Raw genomic sequence first — 11,585 nt, 5'->3', positions numbered from 1 at the left:
ATGGAGATTTGGACAAGGCGAATCGCCGGAGTGTGCGATGCTGGAGGTCGTATCAATGCGGAATCGGAGTGGAGGGGTTCGCGACTGCATAGGCGTATCGAGATATTCGCTGTGATTTGTTGGAATCATTAAACGCTAACGGCGGTATCCGCGCTAGAAGATGTGGCGGCAGGGTTGACCCACCACTTCTAGCCCCAAAAGAGACATCCCAGGCGACCCCCGGTGTCTTTCTTCCCGTCCAGAGCGAAGCAACTCAGCACCTCACCTGGCCTCCCACCAAGGACAACAGCGGGTCGACAGACGTCCTCAATCCTCAACCATGTCAGAACCAATCCCCGAAGCCATCCCCACCTCCAACGACCGCCGCTCCAACCGCCCTGTCAAGAAAGCCCGCGCCAACGACCCTCTAAGCCAACAATCAGCACAAGTGGAGGCGCTCTTCGCCAACCCCGATCGCGAGATCATCATCCCAGCATCTGCGACCTCCCAAGCGAAGACACTAGCCGCGCCGCCGGAGATTGTGGCAAATGTGCAGGGCTCGTCGGCCGGAGCGGGCAGCGGGGAGTTTCACGTCTACAAGGCTAGTCGGCGGCGGGAGTACGAGAGGTTGAGGTTGATGGATGAGGAGGTGGAGAAGGAGGAGAAGGAAAAGGAATGGAGGGAGAAGCAAGAGGAGAGGCGGAAATTGGATGAGGAGAAGCTGAGCAAGAACCAGCTGAAGAGGGCCAAGGCAAAGTTGAGGAAGGAAAGAAAGAAGATTGAGGGCGGTGGGGATGGGGAGGGCATGGAAGTGGATGGGGCGAAAGATGATAATGGAGTGGAGAAGAAGAAGAAGAAGTTGGCGCCTGCAAAGAGTGCTGTCCAGAGCAATGGCGGACATCGGGACGAGGACGATGCAACGGATGGCAACGAGAATCGGGATGCTACCGAGGAGGGAGGGATTACGTTTCACGATGATGATTGAGAGACCGCCGAGCCAAGGGCCGTAGGATGATTCGAATTGCCATTCCCGCCTGCCATGCTAATCGGAATTGACTTGGAAAAACGCAATTTGGAGCACCGCATGCAGGGCTTGTTGCAAAACATCAGCGAGCAAACGGCGACACCACAACGTCATCGTTTCATTAAGACAACAAACGCACCACAAGAGTCAATTTGATGCAGCTTTCCGCAAGCGCTCTCTCCACTTCCCACTCTACGAACCACCACCACTTACCACTACCCGCACAGCCCACCATGTCGTACCCGTTCACCGGCGGGCCTCATGCTAATCATGACCAATACTCGCAGCCAAACGACTATGTCGTGACAAACACTGAGCCACGCATGCTCCTCGACTTCTCGGACTTGTTCGCTCCGCATGCTCAAATCGAAACCTACACCCACCACTCCACAGGCAACAAACCCGAGCTTCGTACTACCTCCCCTCTCCCCTCGCCCCCCTCCACCGGCAACACGCCGGAGCGTCCTACTGGTTCCCCTGTCTGCTACCCGCCCTCGGACGCCGACAACGAGTACTCGCCTTCCTCGTCGCCTCCACGCACACCGATGTTATCTTTCGCAGCTCAAGCGCAGCAGCACCACAGCAAAGAACCCGACTCTCTGATCGAATGGCTCGATTACCTCTTCGACGACATGGACATGAGCAGGGCCCTGACGCGCGCCGAGCAAGCAAACTGGAAGGCCGTCCTGGCTGCTCGGCGCTACCCTCACTCTGAGTTCTGCGGTGCTCTGCTGCACGCCGTTGGCATGATCCGCTCCGCTGAGGACGATGCGAAGGCACTCAATGTGGGGGACGAGGATACCGCCAGAACAGGTTTCCTCACTGGGATGCCGCTGGAAACGATTGCATGGGAGAAGGTTGACGAGGACGGTGTCAAGCGCATGCCGACTTTCACGGTCCATAGCGGGATTCTGCAGGCTTGTGCTGAGCTGCGCCGTCTTCGCGTGGTCATTGCACGGCATGGAGAAGATGGACCTGGAGAGCAGGCGGCCAAGATGGATGTCGATGTGGTGATGAGCAGTGGTATGGACGGAGCGGCGGAGTACAGTTCTGGCGACGTTTCGATGGATATCAGTAGCGGTGACAGCCACTACTGATGTCCATTGGCAAGGTCATGATGGATATCGGTGGTGACTCTGACCTGGGCAGGATGGGAGGTGGCAGTGATTGAGAAGGGCGTTGTCTTTTAGGTGCGGATTAGCAAAGGAAGTGCTCCTGGCTTTTACCACGGCCGTGTAGAGATGATGGAACGTGGGCAGGGAGGGAGAAAGAATCGAATGAAATTCGGGTTCAATGTGCACCTTGCTATCCACGCTGTTGCTTCCGGGTATTACTCAGTTGACGCCGAGAAAAAACATAAAAGCAGAAAAGCAAAGGGTAGATACCACCATCATCCCTCACATCACCCTCTCGTCCCCGCGTGAGAGTGGAGGTTAAGCGAGCTTGATGAGCCATTCAGCGGCCTAGAACATGCCGAATCGCTTCCTCCTCGTCTGCACCGGCTGCACCTCCTGCTTGGAAGCCACACCACGCCTCTTCTCGCGCCTAGCAGCGCAGCACGTAAAGAAGACAATAAACATGCCAAAGAAGAGCGCGACAAACGCAGCAGCCAAACACCAAATCCCATCCCCAAACGTCGCCCGCTCCCGACCAGCACTGTAATCCGACACGTGATGGTGCACAATGCCGAAAACAGTAAAGTCGATAGCGAGCGAGATGAGCGTCAGGATCCAGGCGACGAGGGCGATGAGGGCGCCGAACAGCGAGCCGAACATGCCGGCGAAGGCGGAGATGACGAATGCGATGAAGGCCAGGCCGCACTCGATGGGGTGCAGGACCATGGTGCTGGTGAGGGCGTCGGAGGTGCCGCCGGTGATTTCGTCAAAGTCTTGCGATGCTGCTGTTGACGCGATGATGTTGGCGGGCTTGTAGCCGATGTGCACTTTGCTGCACCAGTCGTTGCCATCACTGGGGGGAGGGAGTGTCAGTATGGGTGAGAGGAGTCAGGAAGATATGAAGGCGTACTTGGGCTGGGCGGCGTTGAGCACGCAGTAGCCAAACGTTCCGAAGTTTAGCGTGCTGCCATTGTTCAGGTGGACCCTCAGCAGCGCAATGTCGTTGACAACGGGGGCGCTGATGGTGGTGATGAGGAGGAGGATGCTGGCGGCGAAGAGCAGGAAGACTCCGATGCTGTTGGGAATGGTGTTAGTCTCCGCAAACAATGCCTAGCGTGTTGTTGAAGATTTCGCGTACAAGTGGAAGAAGCCCATTGTCAATGTCGTAGCCTCTGCTTGCAGTTTCTGACGGTTGATGAGTGGCTCAAGGATGGATCGGTGCAAGCAGTGTGACGGTGTGAGGAGGACGAAGCGACTGTGGATGGAGGACGAGAAGCTGGAATGCGCAAGGGAACATGCGAGTCTTTTATTATTGCCTATCTACGCTGCGGCCTGGTGACACAAGTGACGTAGCACCAGCAACGCCTCAACCGCCAGCCTTCGGAGCGCGCAATTTCATTTGGACCCAAAGACGCGAATTTGGGCGCAGTGATTGGTGAAACGGGGGGAACGTGAAGGGAGGCGCGTGCGGGTGACGTTGTTTGGCGCGCTACTCGGCTGGAAATAGGGTTTGCGCTTCGCGATTGTTTGGCGGAAGAGGCAGATCTTGCCGCCGTGGCCAAGATCCGTGTTGACCAGCGTGTTGCGATGCCGTTGGCGCCGCTGCTTGCTCCTGCCAACTTTCGACGAGGCCGTGTACACGTGGCTCCACGAAGCCCACGTAGCTCCTGCAATAGTATGAAGACGGCGTGCTTGGCCAGAGATCTGGGAAGATGCTGCAAAGCTACGCGGCTCCGAGGACGCGCAGGCGTGGCTGAGCCGCGCATGAGGCTGCGGGCTCGGCGCTGCGTAATGCTGTCAAGGCTTTTAAGTGGCTGCCATTGTGACTGCGCCTGCGACTTGCAGTATTGAGTGTGCTATCCATAGCCTCTGAAGCCAGCTCACTCACACTTCAGGAGATGGTCACGGTGATGGTCATGTGATGTGATGTACTTCACCGGTGATGTGCGGTGTGACTGAGGCAACCGCGTACCTGCATCTCGGCATGACAGCAGCTACACCAGTGCTGTTTGCGCGACATGAATACGATCTTTGTGAAACCAGCGCTGTGATCCCGAGTGTTTTCCCCGAAAGACGGTCAGCATCTCAAGAAGTCGATCAGTATTGGCGAACTGCGTGCCGGTGGCGAGCACGCACTCAAAACTTTGGTGAGGGAGGTTGTCCCGATGGAGCCACAGCTCATCACAGACGGCATCTCGGTGCAAAGAAGCTGTACAGTGACCGATCTCAGCAGACAAAGAGCTAACCCCGCTTCATGTGACTGTAGCCTCAGGCACCCTCGTGTACCTCGCAAGGCTGAATGCTTGGAGGTGTGGCTTTGCATTGCAGCGGTGTGAATATCTGAGTACATCCCTCACACATCTGGTCCCGGCTCTTGCGGCCCCACTTTAGTCACGAAACGCGGGCCGCGCCTGCCGGGTTACCCCGTAAACTTGAATAAACTTGTTGCAACAACCTCCGCGATCACCCAGCACCTACATGCAGCCCTTTTATCACAAGACACCCCTTGCCAACTGTCGCAAACCCACCCACGATGCCGCCAAAGAAGGGCAAAGCAAAGAAGTCGCCCGCGCCCACGCGGCGCAGCGCGCGCATCCAGTCGCGCGAGCCCTCAGTTGAGACGGAAAATGGTATGCTCCTGCCAATCCTTCCATCCATCCAGCCGTTGTTGACCACCTGGACAGTCCCGGCGATCATCGCTCCGCAGGTGCCGCTGCCGGCTCCCACGAGATCGCCATCGCCCGAAATCGTGATAGCGAAAACACCCAGACCGTTCACCAAGGCTCAGCGCGAGGCGAAGCTCAAGAAGATTCGCGAGGATTACGGGGAGAGTCTCGCCGAAGAACAGACGACGGTGAGCACTTCGCCCTCTCCTGCATCCATGTCCGCTCTCACTAACAACGTCACTGAGAAGGCTCCTCTTGCGCTCATGCCACCTCCTTACCCCACACCATCGAAACACCCCGGCTTACCCGATTACAACTTCCAACCGACCGCTCTCCCAACCACAAACGAGACAGAAGAAGGTACGACGAACACTACCGCGACAACAACTCCCCAGCGTCTCGCCGGAGAAGAGCAGGGGCACTCGGGGTGGCGTAGAATGCTTGCCTCTGTCGGAGGATACTTCGTCAGCCCATTCACGCGCAAGCGATCGGCAGAAGACGATGACGACACGCATTCATATTCACAACCCGCTGCCAAACGCAGCAGAATCGAAGAGTCACCGAAGCAGCTTCTAGACAACACCATTCCTGCCACGCAACCTCCGGCTGACTCCGTCCAACCCATCTCTTCCATTCGTAAGCGCCAGGCCGAAGACGCCAGTGAAGAGTCGCCCACCAAGCGCGCCCGTATTGAGACTCCAAAGCCATCAACGCGGAGGCTCGCTGCTTCTCCTCGTGGAAACACTGGTCCCTCGTCACGAGTGGAATCAGACATCCCCGCCACAACGGCACAACAGACGCCAGGCCGCTCAGACAAAATGCAGCCGGCTCAGACCCCAAGGTCTGCTCAGAGAGAGTCTCCACGCAACCACAGTAACGGTCCGTCGACGAGGAACCACCACGTGCCGACTTCTCTGTCCACCATCACCGAATACACGGAGCCTTCGTTCATCTCTCGTCTCTCGCAGATCGAAGAGAGCAGTCCCACACCTTCGAAGCCATCACGCGCTCAGCAACCGCCCAAGCTGCTTGACGTGCCGCAGGGCACCCCCGTGGTGCGCCGCATGCCTCGCACCCCTCGCTTCCTTGGCACTCCGACCATCCAACGGGCGGCGATGCTGCGTGCTGCGCGCGAAGCCAATTCTGATATTGGCACCCCCAGCACCGTCGGCTTCTCATCATTGAGGAAGGCCGCGCCAAAGCCAAAGGAGAGCAATGCCGATGTCCGTCAAGCGAAAATGGAACGATTGCGACAGCTAAGGAAGGAACTGGACGAGCTGGAACAAGACGAAGACGTCAAAGAGATCCAATCCCACCGGCTCAAGAGAGTCAAGATCGACCGACTCGTTTCCATCCCACACAACCTCCCCGGTGATCCCAGCGGTATGTTCCGGGTCCCGGAAGGCGATTCCGACGACGAGATGGAGGTCTACGATGACGTCGAAGAGCGGTCGAACGTGTTTGAGGATTCGGAGAGGAGCGTGGACGACTCGCGGGCGTCGGTTATGAGCAAGTCGTTTGGCGCGAGTTTGACGTCCGACTTACAGTCGACGCCCATCACCTTCTCGCAAGCAGCTCCTGTGGCTCCTGCGGCTGCGACTACACCGGCCGTCGCGGCAACTCCGACCAGCTCTCGACCAGCAGCCAAGGCTGTGCAACCAGGCAACGACTTGGTGCCGGCCGTCGCGGCAACTCCAACCAGCTCACGACCAGTAGCCAAGGCTGTGCAACCAGGCAACAACCCGGTGCCGGCCGTTGCTCCAACTCCTACAGCTGCTCCGTTGCAGAGCCAGAACGCCCGACCATCTGTGAAACTCGCGCAGCCGGAAATCTCCGCTCCGACGCCAGGCAAGGATACAATCTCGCGCGAAGGATCTCAAGCCCACTTTGTCTTCCCCGATGTTGGCCGCACGCCCCAGGGATACTTTGTTAGTGAGGCATACAAGGCTGAGGCGGGGGTATTGTTTGGCAAAGGGTTGGTGGAGTTTCTGGCCGTTTAGAAGTGCGGCTGAGGAGCAGGGGAAGAGGCAGCGAAGTATGGTGAAATTGGAAATTGAGAGCGAGGTCCGATGAACTGGAGAGGTCGGATTGGTTGTTGATTGGAGGACATGATGGAAAGTAGCCTCGGGCCCTGCAATGGGCGAGCTACTATACGATGCATTGCAGATCTGGGAGCGATAGTGGCAGATCGCGAAAGTTGGCCGAGGGATGGCCGTTTTACGACACATGGGAATAATGCCCTTGGTGCTGAGGACATTGATGATACAGCAAGTAGCTTACGTGATTGAGTCAAGGCATTCGAAGCGGTGATGCACGACTCAGGTGTTGCTCGTCTGTCGAAGCGTTGATGATTAACCGATGCATCCACCGACGCCCTCAGCACGTGTCGCGAGTTGACATAGTGACAAGGTTACCTCACTTCAGCCATGGGGCGTCGGCACTCGGATGTCACCATTGCTTAGCCCTCTCATTACTGTGCAAGCACTCTCGGATCGCCGGTAGAATGCAAGGCCCGGAGGAACAAGGCAAGGCCGGCAGAGCACGTTGTTTTGGCACAAGTCACCGCCGCGCGGTGATTGGCCAAGCCGTAAAAGCCCGCGCGATCCACACGCGCACGCAGCGGAACCCGCAGGGCGGGCCCCAGGCAGCAACATTTCGGCCACGCTGGGAGGGCGGACTGCTGTCGCGCGTACGGTTGCCCCTTCCCTTCCTCGTCATGGCCCGTGGCTAAAAATTGATTTGCGTTTCCACTGGCGTCCGCAAGCCCTTCCTTTGGCCTTGCCCCCGGCGCGGCGCGGTGCGGTGGAGGAGTGGGCAGGCGTCGGCCGAGCCAGAGCTACCGTACCCGTCGCGCGCGCCGTGGCCCCTGCGAATCGAAGCCAACACGGTCGGCAGAACGCTGCTGCAGTCCATGGGCATGCCTTAATCGCGCAGGGCGGGTGATGATGCATGACCCGTGGGGCGGTGGTGGTGGTCGGTGTGTCATGGCCTACCGCCCAACTGCAATGCTGCCTCAGTCCGCTTTATATACCTGGCTACGGCCTCGCAACAACCCCCCAATGGAATTTGTACCCGCTGGCCTTGTCTGTGTTACTCCGTCCATCTTCACCAATTCGATGTCAGTCGTCGACGGCCTCTCGTCGTTGTCAAGTCGTCATGCTCTCCCGCAAGACCACCAACACTTCCACCCCCAACCCTGCCAAACCCAAACGCTCTAGAGCCTCCGCGCCCAAGGTTCGTACGGGTTGCATTACCTGCAAGACGCGACATTTGAAGTGCGACGAAGAGAAGCCGACGTGTCTGCGATGCCGCAACGACGGCTTCACCTGTGATGGCTACTTGCAGAGCGTCGTTGTATCCAGCTCGTCCCGAAAAAAGTCCAAGACCGTCTATGTCCCTTGGCTGCCCACCCCGACTTCATTTATCGATCGCGGTTCGCAAACGGAGCGACGTTTCCTCCATCACGTCCAACAAAACACCACCAGCCATCTCACTTTTACCTCAACTCGTCTCGACTTCTGGAACCGGCTCATCCTTGCCCCTGCCCAGACGAGTGAGGCCGTCCGACATGCCTTGGTCGCGTTGGGAGCCGCGCACTGGCTCTTCCTCACGCGCATTCCGAACGCGTCGCCAACGCCAGAAGCACAGCAACTCGAACATCTCATCCTCCAACAGTACAACATGGCCATTCAAGACTTGACGGCACGGATGGGCGAGTCGGCAACGACAGACCTGCACCTCACCCTCGCGTGCTGCCTCATCTTCTTCTGCATCGAAAGTATGATGGGACGCTACACCGAGTCCATCCAGCATCTGCGCGCCGGCTCGCGCCTCCTCGCCTCCCCCAACGGCGCGTCTCCCTCACGAGAAAGCACGCCCACCTCCTTCTCCAGCGACGACGCCATCTGCGAAATGGCGCAGACCTTCTCCACCCTCGGCATCCACGCCGCCCTCTTCCTCGACGAGCCCGTCGTCGACGATCTCAGCCTCTATTCGCGCTTCAACGGCGCCAGCGAGCTCCTCGAAGGCCCCTTTGAAAGTCTCGCCGACGCGCGTCGACAAATCTCCGCCATCGAAGTCGACTTCAACCACAGCTTAGAGGGTGCAGGGGGCAATGTCGACGCGCCACAAATGCAGCCCATCCACCATCGCGTCCACCGATGGATGTCGCGCTTCGATCAATCGCGAAAAGTGCTCGGCGAATCCGTCAAGTCGCAAGCCGAGCAGCACGAGTTCCTCTCCCTCTGCCTCTCGCGTCGCCTTTGGCAATCCGTCATACGACCTCACACCCGTGCACCCTCCCCCACCCGCTTCGCCAACGTGACGGAAGACGACCAGGCATTTACCGAGGTCTTGGACTTGGCGGAAATGCTCGCAATGCGGCGGAAAGACAATCATCCGGTGTTTACTCTGTCCGCGGACATTGTGCCCGCGCTCAACTTCATCTGCGACACTACGGACAATGCGCAGATTCAGCGACGCGCTATTCATCTTCTCAGGGGGATGCAAAGGCGGGAAGGCTTGTGGGACAGCGTAGAGGTGGCGGAGTATCTTGAAGATTCCCTCTCTGCACGTAAGATTCTGAGGCACGGATGGGATGATGGTGAGTGTTGATAGTACCGCTCTGGTGAATCTTGCTGACGAGCTTTTGCACAGTTTTAGGAGGACTACCAGGTGCCGCGAGAGCCCTATCACGCATGGGCCTCTCGACCCTCAGTCCGAACAATGGCATTCTAATCATGGCGACAAAGACGCAAATGCCAGGCTAGATACGATAGAAGACGCGTCGATGATGAAATAAATCATGAAGAGACCCATGACACCCCACAAACAGAGCAGAACGCTTCAGGACAGCCACCCTAATCCAAACGACACGACACCCGCAAAACACACCTCATGAGCATCAACTCTCCCAGCTTCCACCGGTGAAGTTCGACCCAATCTCCCCAATCTCCTTCGCCGCCGGATTGCCATACACAGCTCTCTCCAAAGCATCCGCAAGATGCAAGACATCCTTGTCCATGAAGGGCAAGACTGCAGCGGATACAAAGCCGAGCTTGCCAGCGGTCGGATCGACCCACAAGTAGCAGTTGCCCAAACCGGCCCACATCAAGCTATTCTTACTCCGACCGTTCGGTGCCGCCTCAGTGTTCACCAGTCCGGCGAGACTCCAGCCCTTGCTCACGCCCGGCAAGAAGGAGCCCATCAACGTCACCCGCGGCACCGTCCAGGCCAACATGTCGCCCACGCCGTCAGCAGAGCAGCCGACTTCCGGCAGCATGTCGTTGAACAGATATCGCTTCGCCGTCTCCTCTTGCAACACCCTCACGCCGGACTTTGGATGCTTGCCGTGATTCAGCAGCGTGAGCAGGAATGCCGCGTACTCCTCCGTCGTGCTGTACAGGAAGTGTCCGCCAGGCACGACATCCGGATCATCTACCGTGCGCATCGGAGTCGGCACCAGCGTCCCCTGCGGATCTTTGGCATACACCGTGAAGAACTCGCCATCCTGCTCGGGCGTCAACGTCCTCCCCGTCGTCTTCAATCCCAATGGACCCGTCACATTCCTCTCAATGTACTCCGCCAATCCCAGCCCCGAAATCGCCTCGATGATGAACCCCAACCAATCCACACCCACCCCATACTGCCACCGCGTACCCGGCTCGAATAAAAGCGGCGTCGAATACTCCTCCATCGCAGTGGGCTTGACTCCCTCCGAGCTCCCCGCCGCCTTCTTGCTCGCCGTCCGCCAATCCATCAACTTCTGGTCGAAAAAATCATACCCAAACCCCGCGGTATGCGTAAAAAGATTCAGTACCGTGATGGTCCTCTCCGGCTTCGCGAGCCTCGGCGTCCCATCCTCCTCAAAGCCGCGCAAACACTGCACGGCGCGGATACCGGGGACGTACTTCTCCGCCGCGGCGTACAGGTCCAGCTTCCCTTGCTCAACCAGCTGCAGCGCCGCAACGCACGTCACGAGCTTCGTGCACGACCATAGCATCAGCGGAGTCTGCGGTGTGATGGGGCCCGAGGTCACGTCGCCTGCTACGCGGTGGCCGTAGCCTTTGCTGAAGAGGACTTCGCCCGAGACATCGTAGGCGACGGCCGCGACGCCGGGGATGCGGCCGGCGTCTACTGCGGATTGGAAGATGGGGTCAAGGATTTGTTCGAGGGGTGTTGGTCGCTGCTGCTGCGGGGGTTCGAAATCGAGCAGCTCGGTGGAGGTAACGATTGTCTCGAGCTTGAGATCGTCGAGCTGCTGCTGCAGCGTGTCACCGATGGGCTGGTAGGTGTGGACGGCCATTGTGAAGATCAGTTGCCCAGGAGGGAAGTGCCGGTGCTGATCGCTCGAGTGCCGGCGCAGCGCGAGAGAAGATCTTTACTTGGAAGGGGAAGGAAGAAGCAGACGCCACTACATAGCTATATGTATCTTATCACATCACTCAAGTGATCAAAACGTGCGGGTCGCTTGGACTTGGAGCAAGACGGGGGGCTCGCGGGCCATGCTCAGAGGGGACAGAAACCATTGCCCACCTGAGGTTAGCAGCAGTCGTTGCAATCTACGATGCTTCGCAAGCTCCCAACTCAAACAACCTCTCTCCGCCATTCCAGCAAGGCAGACGCCGTGGTATCTTGGCGAGGTTGGTGATGGAGTCTCCACTCGGCGCACGCTGGCGCCATCTAGCCCCGGGGCGAAGGCGAGGCTAGGATTTAGTGTACCATGAATAAGCGAAACAATGCCGCGCATTCCGGGGACGGCGGGTGATTTCCGTGCAGGTCGCTTGTGGGATTGAATTTGCC

The 11,585-nt window shown here is 58.2% G+C and overlaps 7 protein-coding genes across 7 annotated transcripts; 5 read left to right on the top strand and 2 right to left on the bottom strand.

Moving 5' to 3' along the window:
- Positions 1-319: 319 nt before the first annotated feature.
- On the top strand, positions 320-964 carry BDY17DRAFT_255861 (uncharacterized protein; the record flags this gene model as incomplete). The annotated part of the gene is made up of 1 exon (XM_033731564.1): positions 320-964. The coding sequence occupies one exon, from the start codon at positions 320-322 to the stop codon at positions 962-964; it is 645 nt and encodes a 214-aa protein (XP_033586886.1).
- On the top strand, positions 932-2,283 carry BDY17DRAFT_35989 (uncharacterized protein). Its single transcript, XM_033738298.1, has one exon. The coding sequence runs from the start codon at positions 1,159-1,161 to the stop codon at positions 2,098-2,100; it is 942 nt and encodes a 313-aa protein (XP_033586885.1). The 5' UTR covers positions 932-1,158; the 3' UTR covers positions 2,101-2,283.
- Positions 2,284-2,295: 12 nt separating this feature from the next.
- On the bottom strand, positions 2,296-3,413 carry BDY17DRAFT_303624 (actin cortical patch SUR7/pH-response regulator pali). Its single transcript, XM_033734607.1, has 3 exons — positions 3,257-3,413; positions 3,029-3,193; positions 2,296-2,971 (listed from the first exon to the last, which is right to left on the bottom strand). Exons 1-3 carry the CDS (start codon positions 3,271-3,273, stop codon positions 2,467-2,469), a joined length of 687 nt encoding a protein of 228 aa, XP_033586884.1. The 5' UTR covers positions 3,274-3,413; the 3' UTR covers positions 2,296-2,466.
- A 561-nt stretch (positions 3,414-3,974) lies between these two features.
- On the top strand, positions 3,975-4,496 carry BDY17DRAFT_303623 (uncharacterized protein). The gene has a single exon (XM_033734606.1). The coding sequence runs from the start codon at positions 4,061-4,063 to the stop codon at positions 4,361-4,363; it is 303 nt and encodes a 100-aa protein (XP_033586883.1). The 5' UTR covers positions 3,975-4,060; the 3' UTR covers positions 4,364-4,496.
- Positions 4,497-4,498: 2 nt separating this feature from the next.
- BDY17DRAFT_35932 (uncharacterized protein) lies at positions 4,499-6,958 on the top strand. The gene is made up of 3 exons (XM_033738297.1): positions 4,499-4,748; positions 4,803-4,972; positions 5,030-6,958. The coding sequence occupies exons 1-3, from the start codon at positions 4,652-4,654 to the stop codon at positions 6,782-6,784; spliced, it is 2,022 nt and encodes a 673-aa protein (XP_033586882.1). The 5' UTR covers positions 4,499-4,651; the 3' UTR covers positions 6,785-6,958.
- A 982-nt stretch (positions 6,959-7,940) lies between these two features.
- On the top strand, positions 7,941-9,553 carry BDY17DRAFT_327274 (uncharacterized protein; the record flags this gene model as incomplete). Its single annotated transcript, XM_033737649.1, has 2 exons — positions 7,941-9,387; positions 9,441-9,553. 2 exons carry the CDS (start codon positions 7,941-7,943, stop codon positions 9,551-9,553), a joined length of 1,560 nt encoding a protein of 519 aa, XP_033586881.1.
- Positions 9,554-9,750: 197 nt separating this feature from the next.
- On the bottom strand, positions 9,751-10,935 carry BDY17DRAFT_227516 (beta-lactamase/transpeptidase-like protein; the record flags this gene model as incomplete). The annotated part of the gene is made up of 1 exon (XM_033730163.1): positions 9,751-10,935. A coding segment is annotated over one exon (1,185 nt), but the record flags the coding sequence as incomplete, so codon positions are not given.
- Between the last annotated feature and the right edge of the window lie 650 nt (positions 10,936-11,585).

Source organism: Neohortaea acidophila (assembly GCF_010093505.1).
Source record: "Neohortaea acidophila strain CBS 113389 unplaced genomic scaffold BDY17scaffold_10, whole genome shotgun sequence".
NCBI lineage: Eukaryota > Fungi > Ascomycota > Dothideomycetes > Mycosphaerellales > Teratosphaeriaceae > Neohortaea > Neohortaea acidophila.
This window is presented reverse-complemented; position numbering and strand designations above follow the sequence as displayed.